The sequence below is a fragment of the Lygodium microphyllum genome, chromosome 10, assembly GCF_053477565.2.
Source record: "Lygodium microphyllum isolate KBCC chromosome 10, Lygodium_microphyllum_v1.1.10, whole genome shotgun sequence".
Taxonomy (NCBI): domain Eukaryota; kingdom Viridiplantae; phylum Streptophyta; class Polypodiopsida; order Schizaeales; family Lygodiaceae; genus Lygodium; species Lygodium microphyllum.
Genome location: NC_141144.1, coordinates 63,357,749 through 63,381,462, shown reverse-complemented (window position 1 = coordinate 63,381,462; position 23,714 = coordinate 63,357,749). Strand labels below are relative to the sequence as shown.

The 23,714-nt window shown below is 43.6% G+C and overlaps 1 protein-coding gene across 1 annotated transcript in view; it reads right to left on the bottom strand.

The window, feature by feature from the left end:
* The window catches only part of ATMAK3 (Acyl-CoA N-acyltransferases (NAT) superfamily protein), a 45,280-nt gene extending 21,928 nt beyond the window's left edge, over positions 1 to 23,352 (bottom strand). Inside the window, exon 1 of the mRNA XM_087687200.1 lies at positions 22,940 to 23,352. Within this exon, the coding sequence (XP_087543326.1) occupies positions 22,940 to 23,131 (192 nt within the window). The 5' untranslated portion in view covers positions 23,132 to 23,352. The remainder of the gene's footprint in view (positions 1 to 22,939) is intronic.
* Positions 23,353 to 23,714: the final 362 nt, after the last annotated feature.

Below are 23,714 nucleotides of genomic sequence, written 5' to 3'. Positions count from 1 at the left end.
GTATATTAATAGGTGGTAACCAGAGTGGGACAGATACATCACCTCGTCGGTTCTCTATTACAGGTATATATGGTGGCCAGAGTGTGGGATATCATCATTGGTGCTCCTCTTCATTGTGGCACATCATTGATAACTTTATGAATAATACATGGGTTTATGCATTGATACTTTAGGATGCTTCAAAACTTTGCTTCCCATCAGTAGAACTTGTGCAGGTGTAAACTGATGACATTGGCACTAGCCAAGAAATAATACCTCTGTAATTATTTTGATGTTTTTCCTTCACCTCATGACATCATCCATCGATGCAGTGCCCCACATGCAATGCAGCCACATGGTAAAGCTCCATGCAAAAACAAATTACCCATGGACATGGCTAGGTGCATGATGGGAGGCCTTGTCCAATGGACTCCAATTGGAAGGTATCACCATGCAAATATGTGTTACATGGATGACCCACCAAGGGATTGAAGACCAAAAGGGCAAGAAGCCACTTCTCTCACATGCACATTTTGGATATCTTGAATCTGTTCATGCACCTTCATAGCGCCACCTAAACAGCCTATAACCCATCCCCCCTAGTTACATACTAAATAGGCAAAGCCCTTGTTAGATTACGGGGACCGATTTCTTGAAACTGATGGAAGCACGAGACAGTCTATCCTCCCAGCCACGCCTAGATAAGTGCTGGCCCTTTCAATCTCATCTCTTTGCCAGCCGTCAACTATTTTGGAGTCCTACTATTCCTGGACTCCCTTAATCTCTAGGCTCCCCTTAACCCCGTTCGGGCGCCCAAGAGCCCGGACGGTCTTTCTCGTGCATGTTCCCCTAAATTTACCTTAATGTAACATTAAATATCCCTTTTAATGTCACATTCCACACTTATGACCTTAATGTGACATTAAATATCACTTTTAATGACACATTAATGTCACATTTCCTTCCCCTTAAGAATCGGTTTCGTCCTCGAAAACGATACTTGGAAGGTCTAACTGTAAATCGGGAAACCTTTTCTTTAAAGTACTTACTCGCTCCCATGTTGAGCTTTCTTCTGAACAATCTTTCCACTTAACCAAACATTCTTGATAAATAGTATTCCTCGTTCGTCTATTACGAACATTTAATATTTTTTCTGGTTCATGTGGATTACATTGGTCATAGAATAACTCCTCAATATCATCATTTAAGATTAGATTATCCAAATCACCCAGCTTCTTCCTTAATTTGCTTACATGAAAAACTGGATGTATTTTACTACCAGTAGGTAGTTGGAGCTTGTAAGCCAATTCTCCCACCCTTTTAACCAATGTTAGATTACGGGGACCGATTTCTTGAAACTGATGGAAGCACGAGACAGTCTATCCTCCCAGCCACGCCTAGATAAGTGCTGGCCCTTTCAATCTCATCTCTTTGCCAGCCGTCAACTATTTTGGAGTCCTACTATTCCTGGACTCCCTTAATCTCTAGGCTCCCCTTAACCCCGTTCGGGCGCCCAAGAGCCCGGACGGTCTTTCTCATGCATGTTCCCCTAAATTTACCTTAATGTAACATTAAATATCCCTTTTAATGTCACATTCCACACTTATGACCTTACTGTGACATTAAATATCACTTTTAATGTCACATTAATGTCACAGCCCTATTGGCTTGGCACCCAGTTGGCTTGCTTTGAGGTCTACGCTAGGCTTCATGTTGTGCTCTACCTATGCTGTAACCATAGTGTTTACACAACCAAGCTGCCCCCATGTTACGTCCTTGGACATCTGGATGGGTGCTAGAAGCATTGGTCATAGTGGCCATAAAGTGACCTAGTGCAGATGCACTAGGGACACTTTAGGATAGAGCAATTGAGTCCTATTTATAAGACAAGGCCTTATTGTGCACATCATTGTGTGATCACCACTCTTGAACTTTAGGCCCATTGGGCGACAAATCTACACTCTGGGATGGTGTGGGCTACTAGTATGGAATGCCAACTCTTGGGACGTGGTTGTGACCCAATGTGCTACTAGCTCCCAAGGTCTGGGGAACACCTGTTCGGCTTTATGGCTAGGAGGTGAGTTTGATGTCCATTCCCTTTATGTTCTATGTCATGGATACAGCTTGTGTCGTGCCTTATGTGCAAGTTGGATCCTAGGCATAGTTGTCAGGTACGAAATGTACGGCACAGTACGGTACGATAAAATACGGTACTAAATGGTACCTTAAGATTTTGTAAGGTACGGTATGATATTAGTACGAGAAAAAAAATACTTGATTATTTTGGACTAAAGATAATAGAATAGATATTTCAAGTGTAAATAGCAATGCTATTAGAGTATATAAGATGAATACGTGAGGGTCAAATGCCAAAACCTAATGTTGCATGCGCAACACGCGCTACTGCTACCTACAACTTACAACTACATAGATGGGAGTGGATACATCATACATGAATGATCATATAAATAAGAGAAGTGTGGGCTTGAGAAAGAGAAGGTTAAGAGAATTTGTTTGAATCTCAAATAACCCAATCTCATGGGAGAATCATATTAATATAAGGAGCATTTAGCTCATCCCAAAGTGCAATTCGAATAGGAAAAGATGTATCCATTAAGTTGGTACCTTATGGTACTAATACATAAGGTACGGTACCTTAAGTATGGTATAGTATGAAACCTTTCGTACGTGGTACTAGTGCAACTATAGTTGAGAGAGGAAGAGGTGAGAGAGAGAGAGAGAGAGAGAGAGAGAGAGAGAGAGGCTTGAGAGAAAAAGAGGGTGTGAGAAGCTTGAGAGAGAGAGAGAGGCTTGGGGGAGAGAAATAAGAAAGAAAGAAGGAAAAAAAAAGGAAATGAGAAAGAAAAAAAGAAAGTTGTAGGCTTGAAGGAGAGTGGCCAAAAAGTGCCTATTTTTTCATACTAAATCGTACGGATACATTTTGTACCGTACCGTATGGTAATACTAGGTACGAAGACAACCCTGATCCTAGGGGTACATTTCATCGGTATCAAAGCATCAACCTAGCACTATGGAATACACAAAACCATTGATATACTCACAAGCAGGGAGCATGTGTTTTGAGTGGTGGGTATAAAAAGCATGTTTCTTGATACTTGTGTCCAGGATAGGCACATGATTATGCTTTTGCATTAGTCTTTTGGTAAATACCAGGAGTCACATTGCGGCCTATGAAGCCACCACTCCGAGGCCATTGCAAACTGTTGCCGACAACTAGAAGGCTGTAACACATGTAAGCGTTGATAGAAATGGTTAATGAATTTTTAATATAATGTTTATGTTAAACGTTATTGTTCAGTGTTAATGTCAACATTGGAACTCACATTAATGTTATTGTTAAAGTGAGATAAAGTGAAAAAGAGAAAACACGGTTTGTCAAGGAGAGAGAAGATGAAGACAAGGAGAGAGAAGAATGGCAAGGAGAAAGAAAGAAAGATATATTAATGTCTTGAGAGGCCAAAATCAGCCTATGAGACAAAATCATGTACAATGTTGATCGTCACTAGACATCAAAATGTGACGTGCTAGAGTATCATCAATGATATACTGTAAAAGAAGCTAAGGTGGTGTACAAGAAAAAATAGTGCTCATGTAGGGATACAATGGGAGGATGAGATAATACATGTCTAGTTGTGTAGCTAGATGATACTTGTATATCTAGTTCCACCCAGTTACGATCAATGGGTAGAGTATGTCATACATCTCGCATGAAATAGTATGAGGGTAGCATCTAGCCTGGGCTCTCAACTTTGTCAACAATTGCTGCTCATGTCGATGGCGAATCTCCCTCATCTCTCTCTCATGTATCGTCTATGTCTTGTATCCACGAGCGACGTTGTCATGGGGTTCTCTGCCCATGGTCTAAAAACAAAACTTTTATTCTCTACATATAGCTCATGGTAGCTTCTAGCTTAGATATGATACAAGATGATTTGCTTACTTTAATACCCTAAGTCACATAAGTCCACTAGCTTGTGACATGATGTAGCAATGATGGGGTTCCCTGCCTTGGTAATAACAATACCAACTTGGAACAAGAAAAAGTTGGGTTTTTATCCAAACTCTACTCTTTTCTTGTATCTTTTGCTTAGAGCTGCAACAAGTTCTTTAGGTCATAAGACATAAAACATGGTATGTATGGATCTAAGCACTTAGATGACTTGAAGGAGAACTCTTGGAGTCCCAACACCATGATGATAAAGTGTACTTTCAATTCATTTAGCTCATCAAGGTCTCTCATGATGTCTATCTTGCCAATAACCCCTCAACTCCACAAAGTCACCTAGGTTTGCTTCATATGACATAGTATATGAGTTGTGTGTGACTTACAGGGCCTAGGTACTGCTCATGAGTAAAAGAGGAGAAGAAGCGCAGTTCACGCTGAGATTTTCGGGTTGTTCCCAGGCTGAAATAGGGCGCATCATGGATGAGGAGGAGGAAAGCTCATAAACCACTACACAAGGGTGAAGAAGGCATGGAAACCACAAAGGAAGATGAAGACAATGATCACTCTCTACCACTTGACAAGTGCTTCTTTTGCCCATGCATTGGCTGTGAACGAAGCTTCATTCAGCTGTCCAAATAGGGGTAGATCTGTGTATTTAAGGGCAGCAGCCCGTTCTTGAAGGCTCTCTGCATGGCCCATGAGAAAAAGAGTCCATTTTGGCTCATATTTTCATCTAGATGCTATGATTGATCTCATCTATTAGAGAACCATTAAAAAGTAACTTCCTGGTTGCATTTTCAGTTGTATGTGGGCTGCTATTGGCTGCCCAAACCTGTAAATTGGTGGGCTGAAGCTCCTCTTTTGGACTCCCCCTCCATTCTTGTCACTTCAAAGACCAATCTTGGCTTGAATCTGGAACTACATGCTGGACTTTATATCCCTTGCCTTGAGAGGCATTCAATGTACTTTCATGGTGGAGAGTTGAGATGATTTTAGACTGCTATTGGCTGTCTAAAACTGTCATTTGATGGGCTGAAGCTCATCCTATTGTATTTCCATCTACTCTTGTCACATCAAAGGGGTATCTTGGCTTGCGAATTTACCTACATGCTAGACACAAGATTCTTGTAAAGAGTTTGATCAAAGATACTTCTTGCTTTGTTTATGGAATATATGAAGATTGGTTTTGGCTGTCCAAAACAAAAGTTTGCTTGCCAATAAAACATACACTCAATTGCTCTATCATTTGTAAGCATTTTATGGTGGGGTTTGGACTTGGTCATGCTTCTACACACTATGATTGTCTTCTCGAAGGATAGAGGCTTTGTGAAGCTTCTCAAATAATTTATGTGCTTCTTTTGAGGCTGGGATAGACAGCCTATTGCAGGGATTATTGGGGCAGCTGTTCCCATCTCTTTTCCTTGTACCATTTCTCATCATATTTGGGTCCTTTCTGACATTGGATGGATTGAATGTCTAAGTGCAAGCTGACATTGCACTAGCATATTAAAGAGAAGATTAAGAAGTTGTCTTGCTTGTCCTTTTTCATGCCTGGGCTGATAGAAGGCAGCCACATTTAGAGGCAGGAAAGGGCAAGAAGATTACTAGCCATCTTTCTTCTTCTACAAGTGGTCTACATGCTTTGTCTTGCTTGATACTTGAAGTTTATGAGAAGGGTGATTTGATTGGAAGGTCAAGGAGTTGTCTTGGAGGATTTATGTGATCTATTTGGACTGACACGGGCAGTTGTCACAGTCATCTTGTGGGCAATAAAATTATCTTTTATTCTATTGGCTTTGACATGGAACATTGTACCTGCAACTAGGTGCTCTGAGCAGTCTTATGTTTTGGGAGCTTGAGCTATTAACAAAGGTGTTTCTTGAAGGTATTTATGGGCTGATTTAGGGTTGTAATTTTCAGCCATAACAGTTTCAAACTAATAGCGGCCAATTCTTCCTATTCCTCTTGCATCATACAAGCCCTCTTGATAAGATTTGTATCTTCCAGGAGCTCTTGCGATAGAGCACTACATGTACCCTTCATCTAGCTAATTCCTCTTGATATAAGAAGAATTTTTTATCTTCCAAATCATTGACTGTAATATTTGATTCCCTTGGGTTGAAATCTCAAATCATACCACTTGAAGTCAATTCAAATCCTATTGCCTTAAAAGCATCGTCTTTGAACATAGTCTTGCCTGATCTCCGATCTATATTGTGTCTAACTTAAGCAAAGTGGATTAACAGTTGTTTACATGAATGGGTGTTAAGATACAAGGAAGCCTATGGTAATGCATTCCAAGTGATTGAAGGTTTACATGATCTTGATCATTGCTTGAAGTGGGAGTTCTTCAATCCATTCTCAAAACCCTAAAACTCTTCTCTAATCCCATCCACTCCTTGATTCCAAGCTCTCTTCCATCTTGCCTCTTACTGCCGCAGTAGACTTTCGACCCCAAACGCTCCGACAGCGCACTACTCTAATCTCCTCTACTCTCTAGACTATCGCCCCCCTCTGTGCAGGTGTCGTGTGTGGTTAGTGTCTGGAAGAAATCAATAAGGTGTGTCTAGCGCCCCCCTCCCTGTGTAGTGCCAACCTGTAGTAGTGATGTGTAGAGCCTCTAGATCTAAACTAAAAACTGGCCTAACTGGCACTAGTGTGGGGACTCCATAACTAGTCTGAGCGAGGTGTTTATGTGTGCCGTATGTACAACTAGTAGAGATTCTGTCGCATAACCACGTTCCTCTATGTGTGGGAGAGGTGTATGAGGGGGGAGTCAGGATCATACTAAAAGGGCGGGAGATGGTCCATGTCGATCCCATATCATGTAAGCCACTTCTCGACATGTGCATACCATGAAGTCTCCTATCCTACCTAAGCTACTTGCTTGGGAGGCCTCAAAGGCGCTCCTAGGTAGCCTATCCAAATGCATATCACGTACTTTGTATATGAAGCTAATCACAGAGAGAGAGAGAGAGAGGCAAGGAGACAAATCAAAGAGGAAAGAGAGGCAAGGAAGTTACAAACAAAAACGAGGAAGAGAGAGGAAGTGTCATTGTTAAAAAGACAGTTGGTTGAAGGATACAAGCAATTGCACCGCACTCCCATTTGGCACACGGCTCCCTCACAAACTGCTAGCGATCTTGTAGCAAGACCTCATGGCAAGGTTGGAGATTGATCGAGTAAGGGTCACATGGGACTCCATGTTGGTCAACAAGCAAGCCTCAAGAGTCCATGATCTTAGACAAGTGGTCATTCACATAGCATGGCATGTTTTAAGTGCCCCATGGCTTTTTATTTTGTTTTCACTAAAAGCACCCCCCCTATCAAAGTGCAACGAATGAGAAAGTGTATGGACAAGTCTGAAAGAAAATGAACATGAGAGAAGAGGGAAGAGAAAAGAGATAGAAGAACGCAAAAATCTGCACTCAATGAATGTTGAAATGAAGAGGGCACACATACAAGGGGATGTCGAAGTATCTCCTTGAGCCGATCTCTCTCACCAACACCTGAAAAGGCAGGCTGCCTAGTGGCCATATATAGCATAAAACAAAGCAATTTAATAAATAGGGCAGCCAGAAAAATAGCCAACCAGCTGGCGACCAGCCATAAATGCAGCTGACTCCTGCACAAATATCAAGACGATCAGCTGGTGGCCAGTCATACATGCAGCTGACTGCTGCACAAATATCAAACTGGCTGACCAGCTGGCAACCAGCCATAAATGCAGCTGACTGTTGCATAAATATCAAGATGATCAGCAATCTCTCTCTTGGCTGCCATGTAGCACTGCCCCTGCCCACAATAAGGTGCCCATACACAATGCTGAAAATGCCTAATAACTGACAGGAAAATGCGTGACTCCACCCGTGAGAACTAACTGCACCAACTGTAGCCTGAGAATGCTAGTCCACAGGGATAACTAAACTCTTAACACCCCCTCTCAAATCTTGGATGCAGCATAAGGCTCAAGGATCTAGAGTACTGTCAGAGAACAACCTGAGGAAGAGCCTTTGTAAACATATCTACCAAATTATCCTCGGTCTTGCAGTGAACCACATCAATAGTCTCATTCAAGATCTACTCTTGAATGAAATAGCATTCTATCTCAATGTGCTCCGCCGACCTAGTATGAAACACACAAGGTTAGGTGCCAAAGCAATGCAACTCTCATTGTATCTCCTAGTAACCTCCGAAGCCACATAGACTCGCATGTGGTAGAAGACGCCGCTCTATACTCCACCTTTGTGAAAGAAAGGGCAACCATGGTTGCTCCCACTAGTGAATTTGCATGGGCCCTAGCCTTCCAGTTCAGATCCATAGGAGTAGAAATGGCCTTACATCGCTCCAAAGTCCATCCCAAACATGGCCAAAAGCTCCTACAATTACCATTGCTGGGAGATGAAAATCCCCCTCGAAGTCTAATAAATCTTATAACCTAAAAAGGAATGGAGAAGGCCCATATCCGTCATCTTGAACACCTCATGTAGTGCCTCCTTTGTCTACTTGACCTTCTAGGCATAATCACTTGTCACGATAAGATCATCCACGTAAAGCACGAACACGTACCCTCTAGTTGAGGTGTGGGCATACAACTGAGGATTGGAAGAGGAACACCAATACCCTAACTTCCCTTCGAGGAACGAGTCTATCTTTTTGTTCCAAGCATGTGGAGCATGTTTGAGGTTGTTGTCAATTGTCAAACCAAGAGCATAGATCTTGCTCACTAAAAGGAGATGATACCCTAGACCGGGCACATAGAGCACCTCAGATGTGTGGGCACTACCTTGCCTATCCGAAATCAACTGCATGTTACCCTTGCCTTTGATAAGGACCCAACAACTATCACCTATAAGAATTTTCCCATGCATCAACACATAGGGGCAATCCCATCTGAAGGAGTCGTAGCAAGAAGCGCCATTGTCCACAATCTACTCACGAGACTATGAATCCATCATCATTGCATCAATGACCATCAAAGAAACATCCTCTATAACCTCCATATGGACGAAGGCAGTCAATGAAGGAGCAACCACCACTCCTGCGTCCTTTGTAGTCTTTGCCTTCTTGGTGTCCTTCTCGTCCTTGTCAGGACAATCTTTCTTCCAATGACATCTCTTGCCACAAATGTGGCAAGTAGACTCCTTGGCTTTGTCATGTTTGAACTTCTTTCCTTCTTCTTCTTCTTCTTCCCCTTTCATTGGGAAGATTGACTGATCAAAGCCTCCGACTTGGGAGCGTTCTGACCTTTGAGTTGTTTCTCTTGGTCCAAGACTATAGGAACCAACCCCTCCTAGAGAAAAGAGTTATCGCCATGTCCTCTAAGGTGATCGCCTTCCCTACGTTATGAACTTGCATCTACAATTGCTGAAGCTTAGACATACTTCCCCATAGAAGGAGATTGTGAGGACTCAAAGTCCTCATCTGAACCTCCAGAGACTTCATCACGAGCATTCGATTGTACATTTAATCTAGCTTCAACCATATCTCTCAAGCCACAGTCAAGTGCTTGATGTGAGCAATGACAGTTAGACTGCAAGATAGAAAGAGAAAAGAACAGATGAAGGCATTCAATTTGTCCCAAAGTGTCTATACCTTCATTAACTCAACTTTCTCATCTGTAGAAAGCTTGGAAGTATCACAGGTTGTAAGACATGTTCAGAAACCCTTCACCTACAGTTTGCCTTTTTGCGTTTCTACGTTTTGCATTTAGGGTTTGCAGCAGCTAAAAGGGGGCGCCATCCTAGACTGACTGTGCCTATTTATAGGCCACTCTCTCATTCATTCCTTACAGCTGATTCATTCAGTCCGTCACCTCTTCTCTCCATCCTCTCCACTACCTTCACACCCCCTTCAGGAGGACATTGTGGTTCATGGTTCGTGGTTGTCTTCATTATCTTCCCTTGTTCCCTTGGATCACATTCACTCCATGATTCAGATCTTCATCATTCCATTCATCAGAGTTTCTTCTCTCTTCTCTTCTCTTCTCCATGTTTGTCGAGTTCACTCCGTGTTCCTCCCCCCAAACCCTATTGTCTCGCCAGTACGTCATCTTTTGATATGGTATCAGAGTTGGATCTGCTCGCCTAGCAACGAAGATCCTCCACTCCAGTGAAGGCAAAGACTGGTGGCAAGTTCCACATCCACTTCTCTTCTTCTTCTACTGCATCAACACTTTTTTTTGGCCGCTGTTCTAAACTGCATTTGCAGCCTGCAGCTCAACCAAACCAGCCCAAGGCTCAACCCAGCTTGTGTTTGCAGCTAGTTGACCTCCGCCTTCTCTGCCCAGCTCCTGGCGGCTGTTTTTCTGCCGCTGGCCAGCTCCGCCCAACTCTTAGCGGCTGTCTTCTGCCACCGCTGGCCTGCTCCGCCCTGCATCCTGGCGGCTGTTTTTCTGCCGCTGGCCTGCTCCACCCAACTCTTGGCGGTTGTCTTCTGCCGCTGGCCTGCTCCATCTTGCATCCTAGCAGCTATTTCCTGTCTGCCCCAGCGGCTCAGCTCCTGCCGTCGGCGGCTACACCCAATCTACCTTCGTTTTTCAGGCGGCTGTTGGTGGTGGCGCTGGCTGCAAACTAGCAGTTCCACCCAGCCAACTGGCGGCGCTGGCTGCAGGCTGGCGGTTCTGCGCAGCTAGCTGGCGGTTCCTCCCTCTCTCCTTGCGTTTGCACAGGCTGTTGCTGGTGGCTCAGCCAGTCAACTGGCAGCACAACCAACACTATTGTTTCTCAGCTGGAGGTTTTTTTTTCCCACAACCAGCGGTTGCACCTTAACTGTTGGTGGTTCTTCCTGACCACTAGTGGTTCAGCCCATTTTGAGCCCTTCCCCTGCCCTCCCACCTCTTGAACGGTGGACATTGTGGCTTGTGGTTTGTGGCTGACCTCTTCCTTCTCCAGTTTGCCACACCGGTACCATGGCGTCTCCACCGACAGATTGCTAATCTACTAGGTGTTCCTACTGCGGCACGAACGGTCATCCCACCGAAGACTGTTGACATCGACCTTTGCTCCCCACCCCTCCGGAGTACATGCATCTTCCACCATGCACTCCTTGTGCCACCTCTCCTTTCTGGGCCACAGAGATTGTTCTGCATCGGCTATCAAAGTACTATGCTCAAGGCAATAAGACGCATCCGATGCGCACTAAGTCCTTTCGATTACATGGAGGATTGATTGGCACTACGACCTACTGGAGATCGTCGCAATGCCAGCGGCAGTCTTCTCCCACCTATTTTCGAATACACTGGCTACCACGGCCCGCGGTTCTGCAATCCGCTCCATCGAGAGACAGTGATTATTTGATACCGTCTCCTCGTCAGTCTCCTCCTTCGAGAGACAGTGGCTGCTCGACTCCTTCCTCTTCTTCGGCTACCCAGTCTGCTCCACTGAGAGAGCGACTGTTGCCCACCTCTTGCTCATTCTGAGCCCCACCCTTCCCCACCCTCGACTACTCAGGTTCGAGAGGCCACCTCTGGGAGCTCTTTGGCACCCTAGATACCTTCTTTATCACGACCAGCGGCACTTCCTTCGTCATCAGACATTTCGGAGTCCGTGATCCATGAGTTTTTGGATTCCCTATCTACTTTAGAGGGGGATTCAAAGGGGGATGTTATTTCTTTGCCCTTAGAGGGGGCATCTACTTCTTCTTCAACTTCAGTGGGGGCCCCTCCACCTCCTACCTTAGAGGGGGAACCTACTCCACATGAAGTTCTTCACCCATGCTCTACTTTCTTGGGGTGGCTGTCTTCGACTAGTCATCTCTTCTACTGATACCTAGGATCTTCAGGTACCATGTAGATCGGGACCTCAGAGGTTCAGCCGCAACTTGGTGACGAGGCCTTCATATTCCTTCCAGCATGGATACACAGAGCTAGTGGCTTCTCTCCCGAGGTTGTGTTTCGGGTTCTCCAATTCACTCTATCTACTAGTCTTTACTGCAAGTTCCCTTTCCGGTGGAAATCTTGGATCTTAGGGATCCTCTACATCTTCTTCCTCCTCTTCTCTTCTTGCCTTGGTCACTTGGTTAGCATGGAGCCACCTCCCGAGATCGAGTACGGGTATATCCTTATGGTTCTCGGCACCACACAAAGTCTGACGTTCCTCCTATGCATTGCATGTTTTCATCATCTTTGTACTAGGGCGCTTGGGCAAGTGAACACTTTCCCCACGAGGGACGCTGTCTAAGTGGCACCTGCTGCATGAGCATTCTTCAGCATGTAGCATTGCATCTCCACCTCACTCTTCTCGTTCCCCTTTTTAGGGCTGAGAGGGGGTGTTAAAAAACCCTTCACCTGCAGTTTGCGTTTTTGCGTTTCTGCATTTTGCATTTAGGGTTTACAGCCCCAAAAAGGGGCGCCATCCTAGACTAACTATGCCTATTTATAGGCCACTCTCTCATTCATTCCTTACAGCTAATTCATTCAGTCCTTCACCTCTTCTCTCCAGCCTCTCCATTGCCCTCACACCCCCTTCAGGAAGACATTGTGGTTCGTGGTTCGTGGCTGTCTTCATCATCTTCCTTGTGCTACCGCACCCTTGTTCCCTTATATCACATTCACTTCATGATTCATATCTTCATCATTCCATTCACTCCATGATTCACATTCACTCCATGATTCTCTCTTCTCCACGTTTGCCAAGTTCACTCCGTGCTCCTCCCCGCAAACCCTACTGTCTCGCTGGTACATCATCTTTTGACAGACGGTCTATAGCCTCAATCACGAGCTCCACCAAATCATAAGACTCCTGTATGGCAAGCATGATTATGCGCCAAATGTAGTAATTCTCCCCATCAAGCTTTTGATCCGAAGGAAGAGCCAGCAACACGGGGACCTTACGGTCCATAATAGCCTAAAACTCTATTTCAATCTCGGTCAACATTGTAAATGGAATGACTTGCACAAAAACAAGGGCAGTCCCCCTCTGACGCTGCGCATGGTGCTGGTACACGCTAGGGCTTCCTCCGCTCACCCTCAAAGAGTTTCACCTGCCGCCAAAGGCAATGAAAACTCAAAATTTCTTCCAAAGTGCTGAAAACACAGACTTTTCTCCTTCAACAACAGCAAAAACCTGCAAAAAACAGCAACTTCGCTCCTTCTCCAGCTTCACCTCTTCATCTCAGCCTCTGTAGGCTGAAAATGCAAACTTTTGTACCAAAGAATCTTCCTGATCAAGTCTACCCATGATCAATCAGCCCTTCTACATTGCTCTAATACTATGTCAAAGTGCAATGAATGGGAAAGCGTATGGACAAGACTAAAAGACAATGAACACAAGAGAAGAAGAGGAGACAAAAAAGACAAAAGAACGCAGAAATCTGCAGTCAATGAATGCTGAAATGAAGAGGACAGATATAAATGGGGCTATCGAAGTATCTCCTCGGGCTGGTCTCTCTCACCAACACCTGAAAACACAAGCGATGGAGGTAGGCTGCCTAGTGGCCATATATGGCATAAAAATAAGCAGTATAATGAATAGGCCGGCCTGCAAACTGTCCAACCAGCTAGCGACCAGCCATAAATGCATCCAACTATTGCACAAATATCAAGATGATCAACAATCTCTCTCTTGGCTGCCACGTGGCACTGCCCCTGCACATAATAAGGTGCCCATACAAAGCGACCACTGAAAATGCCCAAACTGATAGGAAAATGCGTAACTCCATCCAAGAGAATTGACTACACCAACTTAGCCTAAGAATGCTAGTCCAGGGGATGACTAATCTCTAACACCCCCTACCCGGTGATTAGTTCATTTAAGGTTATTATTGGCTTTTTCTTTCTTCTTCCTTGGAGGGAAAGAAAAATTAAATGGCTGTCCAAATGTACATTAAATGCAACCTGCTTCAACCACGGTCTTCCATAACAGCAATCAAAAAATTTGTATTTTGTCTCATTCTACTCTCTCTTGAACTTCAAGACTACTCTTCCTCTCTTGCTCTCTCAATCGATCATGTACCCACTCATTATAAATATTGTGAGGCACAAGAGACTTCCCCCTCAACACATCAGCAAAGACTTACCCCTTCGCACATCGGCAATGACTTACCCCTCCACACATCAGCAAAGCGGCCCTCCACTGCATCATTAAAAACATTGTGAGGCACAAGATACTTACCCCTCGACACTTCAACAAAGGGTCCCTTGACCACATCATAGCTAGGGTCATGTATACTGACCTTGAGATTTAGAGAGAAGCTACTATGACTATATATATTGTACAGACAATTTCTAGACTTGGAGATTTTTGGACATTTATATGTTGCCCTTACACAAGGATACATTTCTCTTTCACTTCATGATGAGATGAGATTGGATATCGATGTACTTTGGTCTTGTCTCATAGGCCACATTGGCCTTTTCCCAACGTTAATATTTCTTTTTTTCTTTCTTTCTTTCTTCCTAGAGTCGTATCCTATAATGCAGAGTTAGGAGACCGCTTGCAGATATAAACCACAGTAGCCACTACCTCACCCCTAAGGGAGTGAGGAAGACCCTATGCTCCAACATCGTCGGGCCATCTCAAGCATGGTCTGATTGGCACCCTCCACCACACCATTCTCACATGGTATTCGGATGGCAATACTCCATCCGAATGCCATGATTCCTACAAAACTTAGAAAAAGGTTAGAACAAAACTCACCACCAATGTCTGCTTGTACGCCTTGAACCTTGAAAGACATTTGCGTTTCCACAAACACCTTCCAATCACAGAAGTCGGAGTATGCCTCACTTTTGTACTCTAAAGATAAGGCCACACATAATGGCTGAATTCATCAACGATCAGCATCAAATACTTGGCCTTCTCAATGGAGGCCATGCCCATTGGATCACATAGGTCGATGTGGATCAATCCCAATGGTGTCAAAGCCCTACGAGAGTCAACCTGTGGATGGGGCTGCCTATGCTACTTGCCCCTCAAATAGCTAGAGTATAGTGTGAATAAGAGGAAAATCGGAAAGTCCCTCCACCATCTTCTTCCAACAAGCTTGCCAATCGCATCAAAGTTGAAGTGCCCATATCGGGCATGCCAAAGCAGCCCTAGCTCATGGGAAGCCCTCGGGGCAAGGGTTGTGAGCATATAAAGCCCACCCTCCTATGTACTTGTCCAAAGAAGCACTCCTATAGAAACATCCTCCACAGTCACTATATCATGAGTAAAAACAACTCAAGTACCTAGCTATGTAAGACCGTGAACAAACAACAGGTCAAAACCCAAATATGGTACATGAACTTTGGCCAAAGCATGTTGTCACTCCACGAATGGGTACGGATCCAAGTTGTCATGATGTCCACCTCAAAGGCACTTGCCAATCAATTCAATGCAAACATTTGCTTGAATTGTACCCATGTTGACAGTGCTCTACCTTGCATCAAATGAGTGGACCACCACTGCAATGCATTCCCCTTCAAGGAAGTGGCTACCTTTTGAATCTTCGAGGACTCGGTGAAGTTTTCCCTTGAATAAGCTGCATCAAGCTACTTGCCAAGTTATCATACACTAGCTGCTGCAAAAAGTGTGCATTTGTTGACTTTACATCAAGATCAACACCAAACAAAGCATTTGCATGACCAGCACTCATTCCTTGAGCCCCATAAACATTCGGGGGTCCAAATGCATTACCAAACATGCTACTTTGTGCCCCATGCATCAAGCCAATGCTATCATACATAGAGTTTTACACATTTACCAACCATTTTTGAATACATTGGGCCTTGCACACCATGCATTGGCTACTACATACCATAGGGATTTGTGCTATACATTCCCGTATGTAGTCCTTGTCCAACCATAGCATGAAAAATCGTGCTACCACCAAAGTATCCCGGCTGCCCCATCATAGCATGCATGCTCGACTATCCAAAATCCATTGGATTAGCACTTCCAAAGGCTTTGGCATTCTCTTCGGTGCACCTTGTTGTTCCAAAAGTATAAAAGATGACTTCTTCTTCTTGCCCTTGCTATCCTATTGAGCTAAAAATGCATTAGCCTAACTTTAAAAACCCCAAAACATGCATAATTAACGAAGAAACCAACTTATTTTAAAAAGAAACACGATCCTAGAGAGTTACTGTGTCCCACATTCAAAACCCTGATTTAGATGCCCCAAACTTTCTATAAGTAGGCCCAACACTCTTCTTCAATCTCGTTTTGGCAAGTTTCAGGAGTTGTATCTCTGCTACCCACACCCCGTTCATAGAGGATATTGCAGTCAAAGCTTCCCCCAACCATCTACTACCATCTCGCGCGTGATTCCAACCTTTGTCTTCACTCTATAGCTAACGCCTAGTATCTTGGAGCTATCACGTCTATTTGCTGCATTTGATGTTGACATCACTATCTGGTGCTATCACCACTAGTCTACAGCTGTCACCTTGATCTTCTCTCTCCTCCACAAGCTGCATTTACCATTTCCCACTGCCGCCCTAGCTTTCTCTCTCCTCTATTTGCTGTGTTTGCCCCTAACAGCTATCGCCCAGTTTTTCTCTCCTCAAGTGCCTACGTTTTTTGTCTTTCTCTCTCCTACACTACCATCTGCATCAAATCCAACCTTCCTTGGCTACGTTTGCTAGTGTTTGACACACGGAGGCTACCTTTGATGCAATTTGAGATCTGTTTGGAGTACAACACACTACAGTTCATAACCTCTGCCTTGATCCCACAAATACGACAGTTCATTTGCAAACTATTTTATTAGAATTAAATCAGGACATTACTACCCTTTCCCCAAAGGAAGCCTCATTCCAACCTCCAACTCCTCTATTAGCTAACCACTAGCCCCAGTGCTTGAGACACAAAGACAAGTAAACCCTTTATACATTCTCATCATTTCTAAACACCCTTCTCCTATTGAGCGTTCATCAAACTGTGTTAGTGTGTGTTTTATGCCTTTTCTGTTGGACCTAGCATTTTCTTAGAGTAGTCATGCAATGAAATGAATAGCAAAGAAGCCAACACAAATAAGGCCTTGGAACCCCGTAAACCTATGACACAACTTCAAACAAATTGGCCGATACAATATAAAAGAAACTTCAAGGGTTTAATTTAGATATTGAAATTATCCTAGTTCCAATTAGTGGAAACCTAGCAACATAGGAACTATCTCCACTATGGTGGAAAGGGGAGCCGAGTTTAGTGCAACCAATTAGGTGGCTAGTGGTATTTTAGATGGTGGTTTTTTAGGTAATTGGTTTGGCTCTCGACACTTTGTATTTACCTATAATCATTCTTTCACTCTACTTTTTGCTCCCATTACCTCTCATTGCACTTGTCAAATGTGTCCTTGTTAGTTTATAGATTGAGCTCTACTCCAATTTCCAACATGGGATCAAAGCTAAGGGGCATTCTTCATACTCATTAGCATGCATTACCATTAGTATTAGCATTGCATTAGCTTTTTACCTTCCCTCATAATTTAAATTTGAATTCCTACATTCTCTCACCTAATTCCAACACCTACCCCTAGCCAATGGAGAGGCTATATCTCAAGACTCGCTTTATATGTTTAAAAACCCTCTTGTAGGCAGTTTTTTTACTTCACAACATCATCTTAGTGCCTTAGATCACGACATTGCTTCAATATAGCTCCAACATTGCTTATTTTACAAAGATGAGCGCATTTTTTTACTAACAAATTCGTACTTCTTGTTCTCTCTCCTTGGCGCATCATTCTTCAAGATACTTGAGCGCTTTTGTATCCCATATGATGACCTAACTTAAGCTAAAAGATCTCTTCAAAATTCCCTCTTCTACAATTCTCTAGAACTAATTTACGCAAAATAACATCTAAGCTGCCATAGCTAGGGCCTCAAGGTAGTTTCAATCTTTGAACTCCTATCTTTCTTCTATTCCAAATCCTTTGCTCTATCCAAGCCACTACAACCGAAGAGTCAAATCTATTGAATTTTGAAGAAGAAGATAAATCAAGACAAACAAGGCTTCTAGTATCATCGAGTTTATTATGCTTATCTATTTAGTTGACATAATCATCATCTTCTTCTAATCTCCAATCTCTTTACTAATAGTGGATTTCTCCACTTGTCTACCAAAGTGAACCTTTTCACTAAAAGAGTGGTTTTATCTACTAAGAAGAATCTCATTTCAACTTTGATAAAGCTCGGCATGAAGTCAAAGAAGTGTCAAAAGATGATGTACCAGCGAGACAGTAGGGTTTGCGAGGAGAAACACGGAGTGAGCTCGATAAACACTGAGAAGAGAAGAGAAGAGAGAAGAAACTCTGATGAATGGAATGATGAAGTTCCAAATCATGGAATGAATGTGATACAAGGAAACAAGGGTGCCATAGCACAAGGAAGATGATGAAGACAGCCACAGACCAGGAACCACAATGTCCTCCTAAAGGGGTATGAGGGTAGTGAAGAGGCTGGAGAGAAGAGGTAACGGACTGAATGAATCAGCCGTGAGGAATGAATGAGAGAGTGGCCTATAAATAGGCACAGTCAATCTAGGATGGCGACCCTTTTTGGGACTACAAACCCTAAACGCAAAAACGCAAAAACACAAAAACGCAAAAACGCAAACTACGAGTGAAGGGTGAAGGGTTTCTCAACACCCTCTCTCAAGCCCAAAAGGGAAACAAGAGAAAAGTGAGGTGGAGATGTAATGCTACATGCTGAAGAATGCTCATGCAGCAGGTGCCACTTGGACAATGTCCCTCATGGGGAAATTGTTCACTTGCCCAAGTGCCCTAGTACAAGGATGATGAAAACATGCAATGCATAGGAGGAATGTCGAACTTTGTGTGGTGCCGAGAACCATAAGGATATGCCCGTACCGAAACTCAAGAGGTGGCTCCATGCTGACCAAGGGACAAAGAAGATCCACCCTATAATCTAAGAATACCACCTAAAAGGAGACCTTTGAAGATAGTCAGGAAACTGGATGAGCTGTAAAACAAAACTCAACCTCGAGAGAGAAGCCACTAGCTCCATGACTCCATGCTGGAAGGAATATGAAGGCTTAGCCACCAAGTCGCTACTGAAGACCCAAGGGCCCCCGATCTAGGTAGATCCTCTGGATCCAGGGTATGAGTAGAGGAAATGGCTACTCAAAGGAGAGCCACTCCTCGAAAGTGAAAGGTAGTGGTGTGCGAAGAACTTCATGGCACATAGGATCCCTCTCTGAATCTGAAGGAGTAGAAGTAGGAGTCCCCCTCTGAAGCCGAAGAACTGGAAGCCCCTTCTGAGGGCGAAGTAAAAAAATCCCCCTCTGAATCCCAGTCTGAGAAAGAGAAAGAGAATCCAACCACTCATCGCTCACGGATTGCGAAGCATCTGATGACCAAGAAAGTGTCGTTGATCGTGCCGAAGAAGGTATATGAGGCTTGGAAGAAGAAGCCGGAAAGCACCCAGAAGTGGCCTCTCGAACCTGAGTGGAAGAGAATGGGGAGGAAGGAGGCTCAGGATGAGCCATGGGTGGGGAACAGTTGCGGGCTCTCACGAGAGTGGACTATGGAGAAGATGTGGGCCGTGGAAGCCATTATACCCAGAAGTGGATGGGGGAAACCTCCACACAGTGGGATGGTCTCCAAGAGGGCTTATCGCCTCGTAAGGTCTTAGAGCCTCCATGTGCTCGAAAGAACTAAGTGCGCGTTGGGTGCGACTTATTGCCTTGAGCATAATACTCTAATAGCCGATGCAAAACGATCTCTGTGGCCCAGGAAGGAGAGGTGGCACAAGGAATACCTGGTGGAAGACGCATATACTCCAGAAGGGTAGGGAGCAAAGGTCGAAGTCAACAGTCATCGATGGAATGATTGTTCATACTGCAGTAGGAGCACCCAGTAGTCTAGTCATCTGTTGGGGAAGAAGTCATGGGTACTAGTGTGCCTTACTGAAGAAGGAAAAGGTCAGCCACGAACCATGAACTGCAATGTCCGCCTCAAGGGGTATGAGGGCAGTGCAAAGCACGAACCGCAATGTCTACCGCAAGGCATGGGAGGGTAGTGGAAGGGCTGGAAGTGAGCTGCCAGTGGGAGGAGGATGCGACCAGCAACAAGAGGTTGCAACCAGTAGAAAAACGCAAGTGAGGAGAGAGACAGACTAAAAACGCAAGTGAGGAGAGAGAGAGACTAAAAACGCAAGAAAAATCGGCAGTAGCAATCAACATGCTGAAATCAACTCCGAACAGTGTGTGGTAGGCTAGAAACAGGCATTAAACTATAGATGACAACAAGGGACAGCTAAAACTGCAATGTCCTCTGCAAAAGGGATGTGGGCAACAAGCTGAAAACACCTAAAACCTGCAAAAACGAGATTTTGATGCAATGAGAAGAGAACTGGATGCCAAACCCGCCACCGATCTTTGCCAGCACTGGAATAGAGGATCTTTGCCATTGTTTGAGCAGATCTAGCTCTGATACCATGTCAAAAGATGACGTACCAACGAGACAGTAGGGTTTGCGGGGAGGAATAAGGAGTGAACTCGATAAACACTGAGAAGAGAAGAGAAGAGAAAAGAAGAGAAGAGAGAAGAAACTGTGATAAATGGAATGACGAAGTTCCGAATCATGGAGTGAATGTGATACAAGGGAACAAGGGTGCTATAGCACAAGGAAGATGATAAAGACAACCACGAACCACGAACCACAATGTCCTCCTAAAGGGGTGTGAGGATAGTGGAGAGACTGTAGAGAAGAGGTGACAGACTGAATGAATCAATCATGAGGAATGAATGAGAGAGTAGCCTATAAATAGGCACAGTCAGTCTAGGATGGCGCCCCTTTTTGGGGCTACAAACCCTAAACGCAAAAATGCAAAAATGCAACTGCGGGTAAAGGGTGAAGGGTTTCTCAACAAGAAGGACTATCTCATGAAATTTAATAGGTCAATTACCACACTTGGTTTGGAAAAAAAAAAAGATTTTTATCATCAAGAAGGGGTGGTGAAATGTTGTAAATGGAAAGGACAAAAGCCTTAGAGCTCCAAAAGAAAAGGAAATATGGACCACCAAGGACAAAAAGGTACTAGCCACACCAGTGCTTAGTATGGAGAACGATTATGTTCGCCACATTGATAACTATGACACCTCTATAAGAAGCATGGGACATTTTGGAAGAAACATTGGGTGCTAAAGGACAGGGTACACTTATGTGTCTACTTATAGAGTTCTTTAGTCTTAGCATGGAACTTAGAATGCCATTTTCAACCTTTTCAAACTACATGAGAAGTCTCGCCTCTCAGATCATCAACCAAGGAGAGACTATCCCTGAAGAAGTCTCCATTGCAGTTCTATTGAAGAGTCTCCCACCAAACTATAGTAACATTGTTACCACCCTAAAGAATATACTAAATATCTCTTTGAAGAAAGTTGAATCCTACATGGATGAAGCTACGTATGTGAAAAATGGATCTACTTCAAGATCCAAGGGCAACTTCTTGCAACCACTATGGTAAGATTGGACATTAGGAAAAGGAATGTTGCTTGAAAATGAAGTGCTCCACGTGTGGCAAGATTGGGCATTCATCTCATTATTGCTTCAAGAAGAAAGAGCAAGTAAATGTCGTTGAAGAAACTAAAGAAAATGAAGAGACCAATGCTGTTGCAATTGTCGGGCATGATAGCGATGAGTATGATTGGGTTTTTAGACTTTCCTTTTGTAGTAGCAGTAAAATCACTCTACGTAAAAAAAATTTGACCAAAGCATCCTTGTAATAGTAGCTTAGTAGCCAAGACGTCAATACCAATGCTTTCTTGGAATAGTAGCCAAGTTGTAACTTGTAACACCAAGCAAGCATACTTGGAATAATAGCCAAGTTGTAAGACCAAGCAGGCATACTTAGAGTAATAGTTTGATAGTAGTAGAGATTTTTCTTTCCATAGTCAAGGTATCAAACTATTGGTCAAATGGAACCAGTAAAGGGATTGTCAAAATTGTCCTAGTTCCAATTAGTGGAAATCTAGTAGCATAGGAACTAGCTCCACTATGGTGGAAAGGGGAGCCAAGTTTGATGGAACCAGTTAGGTCGCAAGTGGTATTTTAGACAATGGCTCTCTAGGTAGTTGGTTTGGCTCTCAACACTTTGCATTTGGTCATAAAAGAGGCCTCAACTCATGAGTAATTAATCATTCTTGAACTCTACTCTTTGCTACCCTTGTCTCTCATTGCACTTGTCAAATGTGTCCTTGTTATTTCATAGATTGAGCTCTACTCTAATTTCCAATATTAGAAACCTATCAAATCATCAATTCCATCCCCTCCCAAGTGCCACCACTTTTTGTGGGAAAAGCTGTAAAGTGACAATATCACTATGACTATAGTACATAAATGAAGGAGATTTTGATTAATGGATATTAGAGACTAATCCTGCAGCCTGAATTTTCAACATGGTTGGCCCCTCAGTTTCCATCAATTAGCAAGGCCACAACCATTGAGAACAGAATTCGTGTTGGACAGTATTTTAGTGATAAAATTAGAATCCAAGAATATAAAGCAATCAAAAATTTCAAATGGATCTGGTGCACAAGCCCAATGAGTATGGGTGACTGACGAAATTATGACTGGCCAGTGACAAATTTCTGACACGGTCCCACTCAATTTAAGAGAAGAATAAGGGTACTTATAAACATGTATATCAATTCCAACTGTGAAAGAAGAGAGCACAAATTTCTCGGCAAGTGCTTCCAACAATCACAGAGAAAAAGTTCATTTTAGGACCCATTTAACGTTCAAGACCTGACTTCTGGACAAAAACTGCCAGAAAAGAGGTTGTTAATGGCAGTCTAGAGGATCCAACGACAGCCTCCCTGTTCAAAATTAACAATTTCTTACCAAATACTTGGGGACAAGACTGCAAACATACTCAATCAAAGTCTCTGATCCCTACAATACCCTCAACAAAATCAGGCCATGGATACCTGAAAAAACACAGAAGTTTTAAGCTCTTGGAACTCAATGCACACATGATTCCATATCTGCTAATTACGTCATTCCTATGTGCATCTGATTACTTTGACAGTCTAAAAGTGGGAGGAATACCATGAAGCAAAGTTGCGGCCACAAGCTGATGAAGTACCGATAAGTGAAGATGGAGTAAGGCTCGCTTAATTCCTCGTCTATGAGGCTCATGATCAAGGGGAGTTGTTCTTCGCCTTGATAGCTCACGTATCTGATTTGCGCTACTTGTGCATTCTGGGCGTCTCCCTCGGTTTCGTTCTGTGGCTCCGTCATCGCCTCTGCCCTTTCAAAGCAGCAAACAAAGACTGGCAAAACTAACTTCGTTTTTTCGTGACGAAGTTTGAATTAAGGATTTGAAATAGTCACAAAAGGCCTTGCCAACAATCGAACACAACTAACCAACATCTATGGAACCCAAAGACTATGAAAACACGAGGCTACAAGAATAGAAGAAAGGGATCGTGAAGCAGGCACCGAGACCATGGATATAATTTCCCATAACAACAATCCTCGAATATGGCCCACATGACAATGGATACCCGATGCTAAAAGCATTGCATGTGCACTAGATGTGCTAAAGACCAGTCCAATGCAGAAAATGAAACAGTCAAGGATGTTGCGATGTAAAGTGGCTGCAGATGGCATCTTGTCCAAAACCCAATAATGGATGATTGTCCACTAATGTGCCATTAAAGTCCATACTCCAGAAATGAAATCCCAAATTTGTCTAGAACTAGGCAAGAGATCAAAGATGAACAAGAGTCTCATCACATGTCCAACACAAAAAAAGAAGCAAACAAAGAGGCTGCATTGTAAAGCGACCATAGATGGCAACTTGCCCAAAACCCAAGAATGG